We start from the raw sequence: 19,840 nt of genomic DNA on the forward strand, positions 1-19,840 counted from the left end.
TACTAGCCTTAGGGTTTCAACAACTGCTGGCCCTCTCCCCCACCCTCTCCCCCACCCCGTACCCCGCCAAAAAGAAGAAGAGGCTCGCGCGCCATCAGATTCTTTGTAATTACAAAGTCTCATGCTCTGGGACCGATTCTCCCACAGAGTTGGATATACGGTTGGAAAACATGCCGGACTAAAGTCAGTTTTAACATCACTGCGGTGGCTATATGTACATTATTCAGCGGGGGAGGACGGAGGCTCTGTGGATTTGCAGAGCAGCATGTGCCTGTGCTTGAACTCTCTCCTAATGAGTCCCTGCCGTCACCTCAGCTGTGGGTTCCTGCTCTCGTCCTCTTCCTATCTCTCAGTCAATTCAGCTGTCGCCTAGTTTAACCACATGATGACCCTCCTCCCTCCCATCCGCTGCAGCGACGGCCAGCCGCTGTCAGCCGGCTACGCGCACGCTATCCCTAACTATATCTGGCTTCCTCAGCTTACATATGACCCATTTCTCAACTCCCGTGTCCTTGTTTCACCAGCCCTCGGCCAGTCAGCCATACAGTCAGCACACAGTGACAACTGCATGCATGCTATGGCGGCAGACCGGAGTTCATGCCAGGTCTACACTGCGTACACATCCAGGCAGAAATTAGGCCAACAAGGCTTTGAGGGCCATCCCTCTGTAAAATGACTACACTTCACCTAAGCCAGCAGATCCATTTGACCTATGTCTAATGTGCACCAATTAAGGTCTTTACATCAGTGTGCACCAATGTGAGGCCGAATATCCCTTAATACCGGTTAAATACATGTCCTTGTAGCCATAATACACCTACACGTTATCATGGTGTGCAGTGCGATTATGTGCTGATATAAAGCCTGCTCCCGAGTCCCATTGAATATACTGAGTGACTTATCTAATGGGCATGGGAACTAATTCCAGGGCAAAGGGGATTAAAGGCTAGAGAAGTGAGGGGAGCTGAGGGATGGCACTCGCTGGCAGCAGAGGGTACGGAGGGCGGAAAAATAGAAATTAAATATAAACGCAAAGGATCCCTGTCTTTTGAATCCTATTTTGCGAAATAGAATTAAAAATTGTAATTTTGTTTAATCCTGGCACTTCAATTTTTATTTTTTCTATAAGTATAAAAAAGAAATGGCAAGTGCTTCAGAGAGGAAAAAAAATAAAATCAAATATTGTTCAAAAAAAAAGGACTGAACAAAAATACAGCTGGACAGTCAAACAAGAGTCTTTACTGTATCTCTCATTCTCATTATACCCTGAGCAAGAGTCGTGCCTCATCCTTTGATCACACTGATGTACTGATCTCCCATTCTGGGAAAGTGGCCTCAGACTTTTGGACCCTCCCTTCAGGACTACTTCACACTCTGGTAGACATTGTGCGTCGACACCGAGGAACTAAAGGGATAAGAAGAGCCGAGAATACTACTTTAACCGTGCCTCTATCTTACACACCTGCACTGTACTTAACAGTCTCAAGCCATTTCCTAAAAACATTGTTCTTATGATAAAAAACTAACTTTGTGGGCCGCTGGGCAGGCTGATCTAGGAAGACAGTTTCACTCTATTCTAAGTTCTCAGGGGTTATTGGCAAGCCCGACCTGTGTGTGTGTGTGTGTGTGTGTGTGTGTGTGTGTGTGTGTGTGTGTGTCTGTGTGTGTGTGTGTGTGTGTGTCTGTGTGTGTCTGTGTGTGTGTGTGCGTGTGAACCACACAGTGAGTCATGGGCTAATTTTAGCCACTTTGCTGCTCTCACCTATAAATGCCACATTGTGAAGTGACTGTTGCGACAGTTACATCTTATGTCGGGCCGTTTATAGCACCGATTATTTCATGGCTTTGTTCCAAGGATTCATGGAGTACATGAAATCACAATACAATAGGCATGCTATACAGTTACAGCGCTGTAATTAGAAACTTGAATAAGTGCCCCAGTAGCTCACGGGGTAGAACACGTACCATTGAGACCTTAACCTAAACTATCTCTCCCCTAACTTTCCTGTCACTCCCTACACTTTCACTCCTCCTTTTTCACAAGAAAGGAGGCTGCGGTGGAGAGAGAAATCAGTTAGGACACACACACACACACCGCAACGTGCAACAAGCAGCGCGCCATTACGAGCGATTGAGAGCTTGGCAGGATACAAAGACCAACTCATTATGATTATGAATATGATTGGTGCTAAGTAAATGAGTACTCTTGGTATAGCTGACATCACGCTCTGCCGGGACTATATGCTTCTCACGCATCTTGACATGGAGGTCTAATATTATTATATAATAGACGATAATGACTCAATAGTGTTTATTTATAAAAAGTTGTCATATAGTAGCAAAGTAATTTGATACTCGTTATAGTCCAAGACACAAAAGTGCTTGCTATACTGCTTTCTCTTTAACCCAAATAGAAAGAATAGAGCTTGTATCTGAAGAGACTCGTGGTTAAATTACTCTTCTAAAAATGAACATATTTTGAAATTGGTCCTAATCGAACATGCTATTTGTTAGGCTATGTTAGTTCCAATCTTAAAATGAAAAGATTGAGAAAAAAAAAAAAGACAGAAAAATAGAATCATGGTTAAACTCCTATGGGACACTAAGTGTTTCAGCTTTTTGTGATGATATCATGAAAAAAAAATAGATTGACGTCCCTTGTGTAAGTAAAAAGAACTGGGCCTTTCTCCACAGTGGACTTTCTCGCTTGTGGCAGTAGGTAAACCGCAAGAATGATATCTGTGATGGCTCCGTTCTGCTCGCGAGTCAATACAGTGTGACGCAACACCCAAAACCCAAAGCAGTTGAATGCTAAGTTAACGTTATTCCCATCGCGACGGACACACTCATACAACAGAGGAGCACCGCGTCGTCAGCTTTCACCACGATCGGACTGAATCCAACCATCATTCATTTTATTATTTGCACATTTTACTTACTGAGAACCTTCGTAATGTCTTCCATTAAATAGGCTACTGCTCAACAAATTGAAGTGAGATGAGTCCTCTTTCTTACCAAAATATTCCTCAGATGGAGGGTTGTCCATATCAAACAGCATCTTCTTGGTCAGGCGCTCCAGCTCGTCTTCAGGGTGGGCCATATGAGCACTTCCCTGAAATCCAGAGAAGAAACAGTTGATACACAAAGCTTTTTCAGAACTTCCTTGCGTTCATTCCTACCTGAATGATAAGGGTCACCTATGATCTATGCGATTAGAAAATGAACAGAATAAGCAAAATAATGACATGCTTAATAAAATACATCAAGGTCCAACTTGAATATCCACAAAAACTGACTTCAATAAATCAGGATAAAGCAATGTCTCAAGGTCAAACCAAACACCTTTACTGTAATCAATATGCGGTGGGTAGCGTTCGGGCTGCCTTTCTCCTCGGAGATATCTGACCCTGGCTCTGGCCCCGGTGGTGTGCGGCCCAGAAGGTTGCGCACATCCTTCTGTGCAATTCAAGCATGCGGACAAAAATGTGACCCTGACTAATCCTCGTGTTTGGAAAATAATGATAACGGAAGGCAAAGAAGGGGAGGAACATTAGAAGAAAGCTACTTTTTAAAGCCCTGTACAATCGGGTCACAGGTCGGGAGATAGTTATTTAGACATAATCTGGGCACAAAGGACTTTAGGTGTGAGCCATGTTGAGGCCTAATCTGTGAGAGATTTCAGAGGGATGACATAACCCTCTGAAGATGCCTCTTCCTTCCTTTCCTTGTGAGCCTGCCCCCCCGCCCTCCTTATCATGCAGTCTCTGGCATCTGCCTGCTGTGCGTCTGCACGGAGCTGACGTGATGTGCCTGACATTCTCTGCCAATCATCCACCGTTGCCGCGGAACGCCGCTCCCCCGTCTCCCCGTCTCCGAGCCCCGGCTCATGGCGCAATCCCGTCACAGGTGTGCGAGTCCTTTTGCAAACACCCAGGAGGCCTGAACTTGACTCTCTTTCGCGCTGCGCGGCTGAGCTTTCTTCGGAAATCGGTGACACCCGGATGACCTTCCCTAGATCTGGGGCCGGACGGATCTTTACAGTGCATTTGATTTTCAATATTGTAGCACGAGCCGGGACCTGAGCCGACCTTTGAAGAGTTTCCTAATTGTGACACCGGGGAGCTGGGTGAATGTTAGCCGCCCGTCTGGTTTTGTGTGCGAATGTATCTGCGGTTTACCGTGTCGCACAAAGGAATCAGATTTGTCGATAGGAGACTGAGTGAAAAATGGTTTTGTATTCAGAATGAAAGAGTGGTCACAAATCCTGTCGCGCAAAGTCTTGTGGTATCATTGACGGCTGAATCTCATTAGGTGTCAGTCAGGGTTTCAACAATAATACATGGTAAAGGTGGCCATGCAGATGTATATTATATTTTCGGTGTGAGAACATTCAAAGGTCTACTGAGTTGATTTACAGAGAAGGGGAGAGATGCTGAGCTCTGCTCACTGTCCACGATGTATCAAGCAGAGTCTAAACTTTATGACGCATGACTCCTGCTCCGGCCCGGCTTAGGATGCAAGCAGGCCGATAATGGAAGTCCAGACAGCAGGCCTCGTTGACTCTGAGGGATCGACGCGTTCGACGTGCAAATCTTCCTGCTGCGCCGAAATTCCCCGGATTCCCTGGCACCTCGCGCCTCCTGCAGCCGCTCAAGAACAAGCAGCCAGGATTCCATCATGGAGGATTAGGAAGAGATGAAAGGAACATTCCTGAGATGGTTGCATATCCCATTCCATTGTCACCTCAAATTACATGACCCTTTTTTTATAAAAATAATAATAATACACAATTGTCAATGGAGGTGCATATACTGAGGGTTGAATTCTAATACAACGACCTGCACAAAAGAGAAGATAACAAGAGTGCACGGTGTTAGTACACCTCACAGGAAACACTATTGTTCTCAACCCTCTGCTCATTACGGTGTTGTTCGTTTTGAGACAGTGAAGAGAATGATTTAACACCGTTAATCTTAGCTCCACATCAAAAGCACATTGGAGAGGGAAGGAAATGCTGCTATTACCCGAAACAGACTTTTGAGTTTAAGCTTCATTTATACCGTATCCACTTTTTGACACCCCGCAGCAGTGCACTGCCAGGGAGTTTAAAGCACCTTGTTAGGGAGTCTTTTGTGACAGCACGGAATAATTTTTCACTTGAATAAGAGAAAGAAATTGCTTCCCTGCATGCTTTATGATTGCTTCGCAGTTTCCTGTTCGGCTTTTCAGAGGCAAGAAAAGTAACCATACGGCGGCTATACATCTCGGTGGCTGCAGACATGATTTTTCACTTATGTCTGGCTCAATTCAGTAAATTGTTTGCCTACGCCCTCAGGGCGCTCAGCGCCACTGTTTCATTGAAGCTAGAGCTCTAATTCAGGGACCGGGTTAACGGCTGCAACTATTTCCCCGCTGTTTTTCCCCAGTACGTCGAGGCTTGTGGTGTCAGGTCACGTGCGCTCTGCTTTTTAACGGCCCCCCAAAAAATGGAGAGCCTATCAGTTGTAATACCCCCGGAAGACGTGCTGATGGACCATCAAATGCCATCAGCCTTGTCAGGGCGTTGTAAAAATGCCAGGGCACCTACAATCCCCCCAAAAAAACAGAAACACGGGGGAAGTGACCACTGCGCTCCCTGATACAGCATGAGAGGTGAGCACAATGTGGGATCCGATCACAGCCCGGCTGCCACATCTCTGAATGAAGCTGTGTGCGCCACCCACTGTGGAATTGGCATTGTGTCAGAAGTGATTAAGTGAGGAGCGGAGCTGGGCACAATCCTCTCACCTGATGCACTGACAGCACCGTGTCCTGCTAAGAACCACACCCCAGGCCCTGTCTCTCCTGCCTCCACTGCGGTGACGGAGAGTGACCGGGAGAGACAACTGTTTCTCAGGGCATCGGAATCTGCACCTTTGTCAAAGTGGAGGTGGAACAAAGGGAGCGCAGGCGAACGGGAAGCTCCCGACTATTTGCATCTCATCGCCCACCCGGGTCACAGAACAATGGGAACGCGCAGATTCGCTGGAGAAGCAATTGCAGGGCACGGCAACTCCGATTGAGACGGAGTGATGATGAAAACACCCAGTTATACATTAACATGAGAACAACATTGTGTCTTGATCTAGAGAGCTGGCTGACAACAACACTCGGCAGTCAACTTTAAACTCAAGCCATCCAAGTCAAACTGCAATTAGATATTGTTTTTTTAAAACACCAGTTGCCAGTATATATATAACAACAACAAAAAACAATCTTCTTGAAGGTTATAATGTGTAATTTGCGTAAACGGGTTCGACGACATATTAGAAACAACCTTCAGAATAATGCATTACAGTTGAAAAGCAGCCTCAAATAGTGACTGAACTTTATAACCTTAGATTTGTTGCAGCATTAGTTTTTTGCTTGGTGTACATTGGCAAGTGGCAGCCCAATATGCATCACCGTTGATGTTTATTGTGATGTTTGTTTGGTTAAAACTGGCCAAAACAAGGATTTTTATTTACATTTTCCCTCGGCGATGGAGTCACCTACATTTCCAACAGCTGCAATATCATTGTTGCTAATATTTCCTTGCACAAAAAGTGAGGAGACTTCAAAATTTGGTTTAACATTTGAAGAAATCATGAGCTGCATCCTCATATTGATGCCAGTCCCTTTTTTTTTCTTCTTTTTTTTTTTTTTTGCAGGGTTCAAAAGCAATGTGCAAAGACAATGAGAGTGGGAGCCACTGCACATGCAGCACACACCACTGAGCTGAGAGTGATAACCAGAAGGGGGAAAGTGAACGCAGTGTGGAGAGAGCCCAGTGGATGAGAAACTGCTAAACAACACTAATCTGCGCCTCTCAACCTGCACCCATCTATCCATCAGTAAGCTCCTCTTTTCACTTCCTGCAAACGCAACATTGCACCTTCCACCGAAAAACCAATTGTCTTTCTTTTCACGGCATCTTCCGCACATTCCTGCACGATCAGCACGAGCACGAAGAAAGACATAATCACTGCACAGGCACTTTTATCCACAGATTAAATGATGATGGACTCAACAATAAACAGAAAAAAATGCTCTTTAGTGTCAATAGAACGGCGGCTTTAACTCTGGCTTTTAAGAAAGAAGCTTTAGCCAGCTCACAATCTGACATTCTGCCTCTTTTTTTTTTTGTCTTCTTCAATCACAATGGTATTATTTGAAATAGGACACAGATCCTCTGAAAGGGAATAAAGGCTTATTAAAAATAATATCTGTGATAACCACAACAAGAGCAAATTCACCATTGCATTAGTTAGGGGTTCACGAGGGATCGGATTGTTTTATTGGATTGGAATGGCTGAAAAAAAAAATGGGGAAAAAAAGCATTATTGTCACAACACTAAACGAGTGATTACAGCAGCTTAGGCGAGTCCGTTTTACCAAAACAATGACAGGATTGCTGGATCAGTCACACTATCCTTTCACTGACTTAGTGTGGTTGCGTGCGTGCGTGTGTGTATTGTGTGTGTGTGTGTGTGTGTGTGTGTGTGTATGTGTTTTGAGGAGAGGGCACTTCGGTAAATGTCGTGTATCGGGAATCACAGAATTTCTTTTTTGAAAACGAGTGTATTCAGAGCCATCAATTTAAAGTGGAGAGCTTTACTTGATATTCCACACGTGCAGAGAGACCAGATTTTTCTCAAGTGCCTCTGGACGATATTGTTTGTGACGTGGTGACACAGCAGCGCTCTTCAGCAGAAACCTTATGTGGGGGGGAATATATATATATTTGTGGGAAAGTTGCTTTGTCATTTTTCTGGCAGCTGCATGTTTAATTGCAGTGTGCGCTAAGTCTGTGAGAGGAATCACGTTAGTGGCTTTATGTAATCCATCCAGCTGATGAATTTTTCTGCTCGCAATGTTAAACAGGTTATGAGTAATCTGTAATGCATTGCACTCTACGAGGGGAGCCATCGCTGCGCTGCAAAAATTAAGCTCAAGGCCACCTTCTGAGGAAGCACAGATAAAGTATACATTCTCTCCAAACAAAATAGGTCATGCTGTTTTCAGCTCCAATTAAATGCTGAGGGAAAAAAACACACAACAAAAAAAACCAGTCAACTGTGGAGCAGCTGTGTACAGAGAGCAGCCAGCGATAATTAAAAATTAACCTTTTTCCATAATTGACATTTTCCGCAGCCATTCAAATCTCTTTCTGTAAATACAGATTTCATATAACAGGGGGGGGGGCCTTCACTGGCACCTAATGTATGTGGAGGGCCTTTCAGTGTTTGTAAGATTGTGCGTGTGTAAAAACTAGGTCATCTGTTGGGAACTGACACATCCCCCTGCAAACAGATATTTGAAAATCTGAGAGTGTAGAGAGGGATGCCACAAGCAATCTGAAAAAACAACAACAACAACAACAAATGACTGCACAAATTGCTGGGATGGAGATAAAACTTATTTAGCGTCTCTTTGTATGCCATTACGATCCCGTGAATGGAGCAAACACAACATTACACAGGATGCAGGTCTCCCCGCCGTTTCCCCGTGCGGCGACGCAGATCTATATTTAAACACGTGCGGTGGACATAATGAGGATTCATACAGGTTATGTCATCAAATCGATGTATTGGCGACCTGCACTTCCCTCCTGTGTGATTTCACCTCCCGAGGCGTACCATGATATATCCCTTTTTTGCTCTTGCACCTGAACGGCCACGTGGTTTGACCCGGATGACACCCTGGAGGATATGTCCTGACCAAACACCACCGCCAAATTGCCGGAGCTGCAGAATTACGCAAAGCCCGATCCCACGCGGACGGACGCTTCCTTGACGAGAGAAAAAATGTTTCGAAAGTGCACACGTTTCACCGGCCCGGAGCCAGGGGTCGGATGCGGGCTCCTCTGCAGACAGAGGTGGATGTTGAGCGGGCGGAGAGGAATCCGGCCCTCGGCAAACGCCCCCCCCCCCCCCCCCCGCCCAACAAAAAGGGAGAAAACTTTGTTTGTGTGAAGAGAGAGAGAGAGAGAGAGAGGGGTTGTTGTTGACACTGACAGGAGACCATGTCCAGGAGGAGCCAGCAGGGGCCACTGTTTCTGCAGGTGACTCTGGCGGCCTGGTTTCTGATCGAACCAAGACGACTCTATTTCCCTCCTGTGAATTGCACTTAGTGGGCGAAATGCTCGGATCAATACACAGGCACGGCCAGTGTCGCCCAGTTGACTAGTGCTTTTTTTCATTAACCAAAGTAAACTAATGGAATGATGTCTTTACTTAACTCTTGTGCTTTTTTTTTTCTTTTCTCACTCTCACAAAAAGAGAACCTAAAAATAAACCAATTTAAATGACCCTGCTGGAGTACAGGCCCTACACAAAGGAATGTCCTGTTTCCATTTGACATGGAGTGAATGAAAGGAGAGGTCACCCAGCTGCCAGCCCAGCACGCCACGCCGTCGTAAACTGACTGCATTTACCAATAATCTCAGCATCTGCATCTCCTCACGACAGGCCAGCCGGCGGAGGGGGACGACGAGAAGAAAATACAACAAACTGCTCTCAGACATTTTTTGAGATTGCCGGGGCTCACTGAACTGCAATGACAGTTATCGATCCGGCCAGTTATTTACCAGCCGCGCCGGTCGTCTCAGAGGGGGCCCGGCGAAGAGCGGGGTGGCAGGGAGCTGTTATTTATGAGCGGTTATGTGACAAACACTTCTGATCTATGGAGGGTTACCACTGACCGAAAGAACCGGCCAATCAACGGCTAATAAAAAAAGCAGAAAAAAAAAACAGAATGTGGACGTAAAAAAGCCCTTTACATCCAAGTGAACCCCCCCCCAAAAAATGAGGATTAATCAAAGCCTTAGACTCGTCTTTATTTCACGGTGAATCAGCTCACTTTGTCAAGTGTGGTCGATAATAAGGGGCTTGAGCTCTATACATTTCATTTTGGCACCTCTCGGTTTTTGTTGTTTGTTTTTTTTTGCAAGAAAATGGCATCTGTGTATCTATGCACGGGAGATTACTGATGGGAAATAAGACTGTGGTATTTCTCGGGGAATCTCGCCATAGTCTTCTGCCCTTTCCCACGGAAATCATTCATGGGAACCTGCGGTGTTTTACCGTGTGTGTGTGTGTGTGTGTATGTGTGTGTGTACTCTAGCAGCTGTGTGACTAAATGTTGTTTAGAATGAGGCGAAGCGGAGGTCAAAATCCGTTAACGAGATAACAAGGTACGTGTTGCAGTTGTAGTAAGGAGGCATCTCTCTGTCTCTCCGTCACTCCAGAGAGGAGAGACCGACGTGGTCCAACGCTGCCTCCCACTGAGTCACTGTCTGTTGTATACTGAATCTGCCCGTGCTTGTTTCAGGCCATTTCCGGCACCCATTATGCTCGCTATAGATTTTTCTTTTCTTTTTTGTTTGAGCTTCTCAAGAACAAACAAAAGCACGTTTGCACCCTTACATGTAATATCGCACTTACAAGCGTCACCGTGTTTGCCGGCTCATTAACACGACCAACTGTCGGAATAGCCTGAAACCACTGGCAGACACGTGTGCTGTGCAGAGCAAACAAAACCTGCTCGTCACAAAACGGGGCCCGTGAAACTACCGGGGATTGAGTTTGTCATTAATGCTGATAAAAAATTGAAAAACCTCAACTTGTAAATGTTATAAGGAATGTAGCGTCCCACATAAGGGTTTTTACAATGCAAAGCCCGGTTACAAAACAATGCGAATGAAAATTAAATGTGACACTTTTTCTGATGACTGATACACCACAGTGTCTGAGAGAAATGACTTCCATAACCGTTTCACAATTATTTCCTCATTTGTAAAGGCCTATCACAAAACAGTCACAGTTCTGACCATCAATCACTTTAACATGAAATCAACCATATGTACCAGTTCTACTAATGCGCCTGTGTTACCCACAAAAAAGGAAGGCATTAAAGGAATTGGGCCTCTTTTTTTGACATCACTCTTGGCTATATTTGCATCTAGACATTTGTCCCCGCTCGATTCCTGGGAGCAGCTACGGGAAGGAGGATTTCTGATGCGTGGGCATGAGCAAGTGAAACACAAGGAGATCCACGTTTCCGTCGCTAACCTCGCGGATCAGGTCTGCTGAAGTGACCTTTGTCTGCCACGCCTTCAGTTACCAGTTCATGTGCGTGTGGACCACCGCGAAGCCGCATGGCGCGCGACAGCGCGGTCGAAGGCGCAGTTCTAATTATAAACACTCGCTTGTGCAATGCGAGCGAGGTTCCAGCTGATCACGGTCACTCAGATGATGTAATATTACAAACTAACATGAGCAGGGAGGGTGAGAGGGTCTGCCTGCCTCGTGTGGCATGTGACGGGGTGTCTGCATGGAATCCTACTGACATTTACACTATCCACATCCTTTTTTTATGTTTCTTATTTTAGTCAAATAGAATGGGGTGTGACTGTACACTACTAAGTGTATCCGCTGCGTACACATAGAGTAAAACCTTGCACACCTTAGGTGACAAACTGTCTTTTAAAAATACCCCCCCCCCCTCTGCTAATGCCTTTCACTTTACATATTCTGCTACGCGCTCACCAACCACTCACTATTGATATTGAGTTCACAGCCTAGTCCCGAAACATCAACAACAAACCTCTGTGGTTTTCGCAACTTGGATGGTTTTTTTTTTATTAAACCTAAGACACCTTATTTCTCATGACACATGTTTTTTCGAATGTTGGAGGTGGGGGTGTTTCCACATTCAACACTTTTCTCAGGCCTCACGCACAAAGCGTTTCAGTGTGTAAACAGAATGTAAACAGGAAAACAGCACAGGGCACCTTTCAATCACTGCATGAATGTCGTCCATTCCAGTTATTCCCATATACAGTACAAACACTGAACTCACTGAGTCCATCTCAAATCTGAAGGTCGCAAAAGTGACGCATCCTGTTTGTGTCATAAATGCCCACGTGTGGTGAACAGCAGAAACTTAGAGATACCGTCTTGATATGTACAATTAATTATGAGTGTGTAGTGTTGATGCAGAGATATTGGCTTCGCTCAAGCAGTTCACTTTAGGTTGAAAATCATAGAGAGAACTGAACAAAGTGCAAAGCAGCTATTATTTGCGCGTCTTTCTATAATCTGGTTTTCTTAAGCAGTATGAGAAGAAATTAAGAAAAGTGATGAAAAGGCAGAGTCACTCACAGGTATGCATACTTAGAAGTGAGTGGGTGGGATTTTATTCCACTCATTTCGCTTTTTAACTGCACCGAAGAGACAATATCACTGAGATAAAACTGCATGGAATATGTTCTAATTATATTTTCAGGTTCACTGCTTGCACGCGCACACACACTCTGAAAGCTCTATACACTAATTTGGCAGAAATTGCTATAAGGAAATACAGAAGACATTTGAATAGCAAGTAAACAAATATGCTTAGGTAGAAGGCTTTTTTGTCCTTGTGTGCTTCAGTAAAAATAGAAGTGGCTTTAAGGAATTCTAAAGAATCAGTCGTTTCTTTTTACATGTAGCCAGAGGGAAATTCGGTAGATTGTTCACTTTGTACAGTTTGCAGAGAAAGGCACACACAAATTTGTGGATGAACCGTCAATGTAATGTTCAGGAGCCGCTTGCACTGAGACTGGTCTTAGTAAAAAGTCCAGACGGTGACGTGAAGTAGTAATGTAAGGATTTCCAAAACTATTATAGGTCTGTCAATATATGGTTTAGAATAAACATTTGTTTGTTGGGTAGAACAAAATGCAACATGTTTCACGGTGCATCTATATGCAGAGAAAAAGATCACAGCATTATGGATAACATCTTCATGTGGTGGAAGCCCAAGGCTCTCACTTTGTAGTTACACGTGGTAACCCTGCACCAGGGGAGGAATCCACTCTGGAAATCTATAGCAGAGCCTGGTAATCCTTCACTCAGACAGCACGCTTTTTTTAGGAGCTGCACGCAGCTCATGAGTTTGGGGAAGCTGGGGTCAATCACCTGAGGGGAAGACATCGTGTGTGATGTAAAGATGGCAAGAGTTCACACCTGATTGACTTTCAAGGCATAAATAGAACTGCCACTCATTCCCAAGAGGGAGAAGCTAAAGAAATAAAATCATTTACATTGCAGAAAAAAAACCCAACTGAAAATATTTTCAATTGGCATTTCCAGTTAGTAGACCTAATGGATCTGTCAGTGTCATTTTTTTTGTTTTGTGATAGTGCCCCAGGGTTTAGTCCTAGGGCCACTTTTGTTCCCTATTTACATGCATCCTCTGGGGCAAATCTTCCACTGATATTCAGTACAGCAATATTGAAGACCATTGATATAGGATATGGCCCAAATTAAACTAACCTTTCCTACTTAAGTCATGAATTATGTTGATGTTTGGCTGCCTTAAAATGTCCTCCACTTTAATTACTCCAAATTGGACATCCTGGTCCCGGTTCTTGAATAACTAACAGCCTCAAATAACTCAAGCCTCTCTTAACATTTAATACTGTATTTCATTTTTAAAAGTTACATTTTGAACGATTGCTTTTAATTGTAAAGCACAGTGTAAATTAGTTTTAATTTCTTGTCAGAAAAATTAGCCTTAACTGCTGTGTATGATGCATTTCATGCATTTTAAGTAATATAAAAGATCATGTAAAAATGAATACCAGAATAATGTGTTAATGCCCTGTCAAAGATAATTCATCGTGTAAAGTTTACATGGCAATTACACTTTTGAAAGATTTTCACATGAGTTTCCAACTGTGTTCTTTTTTTAATTAAATTAAAATTTTAGTTCTGCTTAGGTGGTAACACAATTTTGGAGATTAATAAGGGTATGTGACAGGTCACACGTATAAAATGGGTCTTTTGGACGCACACTGATAGCACCACATGGAAATGTTAGTGTTCAGGTCAAACGGCAGAGTGGCCAGGACTGGAAGGCAGAGACATGTCAGATATTTAAACATGTTTGACAGTTGAAACTATCATTGACCTTCGAGCGGGCTTTAACTGGCTGCAGGGATTGAACAGTTCAAAATAATCCCCCCCTGCCAAACGTCACTCAAGCTCAGCCATAACACAAGTCATCATCCAGCTTAGCTTTCCTCCAATTTTCGGGAAAGACTGAGAGACTCGTGGAAATTGGTATGTTAACCCTCAGCCATGAAATCTGTTAATTTTTTTGACTACAATAGAGATCAAACGCTGGTGGTTTTGGGTTATTAGGCATCCTTGGGAGCCTGTTGATATTCTTACACCTCCACTTTACGTGCGAGTAAGAAGATGATAGGGGATTGGGTGCTGGGCGGCGGAGGGTGACGTGGGGAGTGTGAAGGGCAGATCAGGCAAATTTCAACCAAGGAGTTCATGTTGGACTTCTAACGACACTGACCTTCTATGAATAATCTCAATTATGTGAAATTATCTCTTTAATAAAGTCCTCAATCAAAATCACAGGCCTCCTACTGAGAAATCCCGCGTATTACATTAAGTCACCATCAACTCTAAATAGCTTCGATAATTGTAAACAGTTCATTTTTAATTGACTATGGTTTGGTTCATTTACACAACAGATTTAAAGAGGCACAACCCTTTTTTTCATTTAAGCAGATTTAACACCATTTATAAAAGGTTATGAACATGTCACGACACTGGGTTTAGCAGAGTGATGACCATAAAGGCAAAGTTGACAGATTTTGCTTTAATTCTAATCTGGCTTTTGATGGGGTCTCTAGACTGTTTTTGCATTAAAGATCGACTATGCTTGGACACAAATAAACAAAGGACAGATTAGAGCTAAGGTTTGGATATCGTAAAGAAGGGTCAGGTCAAACATGATGTGTGACACCACAGAATAATTTACAGAATGTCCTTATGATGAATGTGTGCACATGGAGCATTAAGTTTCGGGTTGAAGGAGACGGAGCCCACTATCCTGCTATACTACATTATATCCTTATAATGATCCATCTATAATATATGTGTATATATATGTGTGTGTGTGGTGTGTATATATAGATGGAGGGGGAGAGAGATAGAGAGAGAAGAGTGTATGAGCTATATCTATAAAATTAGCGATTTGCTTTTATCTGGAATCAAAGAGATACTCACAAATCTATTAAACGACACCTTTTGTTTTTTAATAATGCATCATACTGGGACCAAAGCCAGCTTTTCGAGCAAAATGTAGACTTTTGTTTTGAACTAATATAATTAGACTTATTTTTAAGATACTCACTGCAATGTTGAAGCTAATTTGTATTTAGTAAAGTACAGTCCTTGATGAGCTATTCCCCGAGGCTGTGAGGCCCAGTTTGTATTTGGAACCGGCATAAAATCCTTGAATTAAACAAAACTCAGGGGCCTTGGAATTTCCAGAGATTGTCGATGGATGGATATAGAAATGAGAATAGACGTCTCTGTGGCATTGATTACTATGTTCTAAGGGATGACGGTAATTTTTGTATTCTTCCCAAACATATAAGGTTCTATAAAAGGGGTATAGTGCTGCATCCAACATCTTGCTTTGTATAAAACGGTTACAGTCCGCTGCTTTAAATGCTCGACAGTGACAATGTTAAGGAACCAGTCAAGTTGCCGGAGATATAATCACAATCTCCCCTTCTGTTCATGAGTTATGAATAATGGAAAGAAACGTGTTTTTGCATAACATGATGTGACTTTTGGGATATAAAATTGCGACCACTTCATCATTTGTAACTTGAGGCAGAGTCATAATGAGCATAACAAATGTGTGAAATTCGTCGGGTGACTGATGGCAACTACTATAGTGCTAAAAGAAAGTTTTAAATTAATTTTATCAATAATAATTTTAATATTATTAGCTGTATTGCCAGTTAGTATAAGCCAGGGGGGCGTACATAGAGACCATCGTGGAGAGTGGAATATGGCGAGTGAAGAAGGACCAGTCTACCTTCTGTTGCTGCCAAACCATGTGGAATTTGGAAAGGAATTGATATGGACTGCAGAAGAGAGACCAGCAGCATCTTTAAGGCCAGTGCATGGGCGGAAGTCTACACCCGCCGGTATATGGAGAAATTATGGAGGATACTGTATACAGTATTCGCAGTGGTTAACTGTGAGTAAGAATGTTTGGAGTCCACAAATAGCCATACATCAGCTGGTTTTCAGTCGAAGTGTAACTCAAAACAACACAACTGATAAAATGGGAAACATAAAATAAGATCAAACTAATCGAGCAATCTGTAGGAGATTACCATTAAAAAGATAACAAATTTAACAGAACACTTAATAGGGATCAAATAAAAACAGCAGATTCCAGGTAACCACTCGAAAACACCAAATCCTCCATATATATAACCTTTAACTACTGTAAATAAATATTTTTTTCTTTGACGCAACACTCTTTGGGTGACTTACTACTTATTGCAGCTTATATTTGAAGAGATAGACAAAGTAATGCCATGACCTTGGGCTCACATGGGTAGATACATTATATACTACTGAATACAGTATGCCTTTTATGAGACAAATGAAATCAGATGGTGTAAACCACCAACAGAGAATATCTTTAAAAAATTCATAAAGGTTAAAACAACAGTTTACTGAGCAGTTCAATGAAAGATGGCAAGGAGCTCCCCACTGCATTGCCATCTGAAGCTGTACAAATGTATGCATATAGTATATAGTATACACACACGCACGCACACAAACACACACACACACACACACACACATGCAAACACTCAGATTTCTACATTATTAAATAGTATACAACATGACCCAAGAGATACTAAAAACAGAGAATAACTGACAAGGATTGGCTTGGCCTCCAGAACTTGTTTATACCATACTCGATACTTACTGTGATAGATAACAGTCTATTAAGCCCCTGAGGTCCAATAGACGTCAACAGTGTACTGACGAAGTGATTTCAGTCATGCAAATGTTTTTAGTCTAATTGTGTGTGAAGAATGAGCTAATGCTAACCACCGTTTTAGATTCATCACTTCATCTGCGTTGCAACCCTCAAATAAGATCACAGACTTTGGGTCGTGACGGAATTTTTGTTTCAAATGAAATGAAAATCAATTTCTTCCATGGCGTCTAGGTCCAGCCTTTGAGATAAGGAGAGGAGTTCAAATGTCCCAATGAATGTTTTAAGTAGCACTGCTACGCTTTTCACCAAGGCAAGTTGAAGTGGTTCAGGCATCCAATGAGGACCTCTCAGAGACTCCTCTCTGTGGAGGTATTCCAGGGATATCTAACTGGGAGGAAGCTCCAGGGCAAACCTAGAACACACTGGAGGGATTAAATATCCCAGCTGGCCTGGGAAGGCCTCTGGATTCCCAAGAAACCCTTGGGAGATGGATGCCTGGGCTACTCTCCAAATCAGACTGTGCAAAGTGCCAAAAACTGTCAAAAAGAGTGAATGGATGGGAGGGTGGATTGTTAAAGGAATGGACTGACTGTTTTCTTGTTGAGAGAATGCAGCAACAAGCAGGGAAAATAACTATTAATCTTATACATTATCAGCTAAATATATACCTTTTATCAACTTTAGTTTCAATTACTATTATAATAGTTTAATCATAATTAACTAATTCAGCAGGATTTGCAAATATATATATGTCCTACCTTTGGTGGGACAGCTGGTCCAGAAGCGTAGGAAGCCAAGCCTGGTGGCACATCTGTGATGTAGGTCTTCTTGGGGCCAGCAGGCTGGTATACTTGGGTAGGGGAAGGTTCAGGTCTCCTGGCGATTAGCCCGCCTATTTGAGGTACTCCTGGATGGTGCTGTTCTTGATATCCAACTTGACCCATTGGGGAGAAGCCAGGCTGTGGCGGTCCATAGGCAAAGTCAGGACCTCTGGGCTGGGCAGGCATGTACTGCACCTGTGCAGGGCTGCGAATGGGCTGCTGACCATAGTGGTGCCCTGCTGGTACTTGATGCTGGGGGCCAGGCTGGGCCGACCTCACTTGGACGTTGAACGTGGGCTGGCTTGGGGTTGAGGCTGTAGCGTAGGAGGCCGGGACAGGCTGAGGAGCGGCGTGACTTTGAGGCTTGGCCGCCGGGCTGACAGAAGAAGGAGGGGTAGAAGAGACTCCCCCAGGAATCTGAGGTTTGGGTGTAGACTTCTTCGTGGCAGTGAGAGGTGGCTGAGTTGGAATGACCATACGCTTGTAACCAGTTACAGGAGCACTGGGAGTAGAGGCTGCTGAGGATCCAGAGTTCTGAAAAACAGCAGAAAGAATGAGCTAAAGTTAAAGCAAATATACATATAATGAATTTCACACTTAACATGGGGATTTTTCCAAAGAAGACAAGGATTTCTACAAACATTGTTTAGCATTAGCATGCCAACCTGCTTAAGATAATCAGATTGCGAAGGCAAAATGTTAAGGCAGGATGTCATGCCGGATGTAAAGCCTGTTTTAACATTATTCACCATCAGAGTTTATGGCTACATTTGGTAATTAACAACACAAACAATAGTGAGTCATTCATTTGACAAAGATTTAGTCATAAACCAAAGAACTGGACAACTTGAAGTTTGGTTATATCCAATTATAGCACTATAATATACCAATTACTGCAGTGAATTAAAAAAAAACAGGATCATCAAAGAGATTTGGATTCATCTTCACCATGAATGTGTATGAACTCCATATCATAGTTAAATTGGGGGTCTAAAAAACTTTTAAACTGACTGTTTATAGTAACAGGATCAAGTGTAAGCATTGATAAATGAAATCCAAGAAATGGTGGAACTACAATAGTTGTATTCAACAGCTATTTAATGATAACATGGTTTACGCTCAAATCATTATCCACTGCCTTCCCAGAGTCAATTACAAGACTACCTCAACAGCAGAGGCTCTGCCCTGTCGCGATCCCCCATAATCTATGGCTAATAAAGCGAGAGGGGAAAGGATAAATTGTTTTGGCGGAGGACGCCATGATAGCAGATTGGCAATGGCACATGACACTTGTGCTGACTCCAGCTGCTTGGATGTGAACGATGTTAAATCACCAAGATTTGTGGCACTGGTGCTCCAGGGAAGAGACGGCTGTAAAGATGCGACACAACCCACTGCGTGGATTCTGACATCTGAAAGACTTTGGCATTTTGATCTTATGTCCAATGGCTACACTTGATGCACAGGCAAAAACTGTAGCTAAATGCGGCAGCTAATAATACACAGTATGAAAACGTTTCGCTCAGATGTCAGAGGCTTCTGCCCTGGGTGTCTTCTCATGTAAGTAATAATTGTTTTTCACTACCACTACATATCGGTGTCAGACGTTCAGCCAGTCTAAAAAGGGTCTATCATTAACCTTGGATGGCCTTATTAGGTTATTGCCTGAAGCCAAAAATCAGAGTCAATTACTACATTTGCAGCACTAGGGGAACAAAAATGAAAACTTGTAGTCTTTAGACCCTTTGCTACTCCGTTTGATGAGATGTCTTCTAAATTGGGGCAGAGCAACAATTCTAATCGATTTCCCTTAGTAGCTGATCAAAGACTGCTGCAGAGAAATGTCACAAACAGCCGCGCTTTACAGCTCTGCTTCACTCCCGTGTAGCTCATTGCTCAAACAGAGGAAAAACACTTATGTTGTAACACTATCGGTGATAAAGTGCACAGTAGAATTTAAGCCTGTGATCCTTATAATGTACCGACATGAAAAGAATTCCAAGTTTTGGTAAAAGACGAGCACGCATTGACTTTGTCTAAATCCCATCTAAAGTCAGAGGGGAGCCCCAAAGGAACCATTAAAAGCTCCAGAAAATATTGCATGCTCTCACTCAGATTTCTGTCTCAGCGATTAGCACTGATGTTTACTTAAAAAGTGTGTCTGTCTGTATATGTAT

The 19,840-nt window shown here is 43.2% G+C and overlaps 1 protein-coding gene across 9 annotated transcripts in view; it reads right to left on the reverse strand.

Annotated features, from left to right (window-relative positions):
* The window catches only part of LOC118317902 (LIM domain containing preferred translocation partner in lipoma), a 141,585-nt gene that overhangs the window by 34,509 nt on the left and 87,236 nt on the right, over positions 1-19,840 (reverse strand). For all 9 annotated transcript variants that reach the window (XM_035647025.2, XM_035647021.2, XM_035647024.2 and 6 more), the window contains 2 exons: positions 17,601-18,197; positions 3,016-3,112 (listed from right to left, as the gene is read on the reverse strand). In XM_035647025.2, coding sequence (XP_035502918.1) covers positions 3,016-3,112; positions 17,601-18,197 — 694 coding nt within the window. The remainder of the gene's footprint in view (positions 1-3,015; positions 3,113-17,600; positions 18,198-19,840) is intronic.

The sequence above is a fragment of the Scophthalmus maximus genome, chromosome 13, assembly GCF_022379125.1.
Source record: "Scophthalmus maximus strain ysfricsl-2021 chromosome 13, ASM2237912v1, whole genome shotgun sequence".
NCBI classification, from domain to species: domain Eukaryota; kingdom Metazoa; phylum Chordata; class Actinopteri; order Pleuronectiformes; family Scophthalmidae; genus Scophthalmus; species Scophthalmus maximus.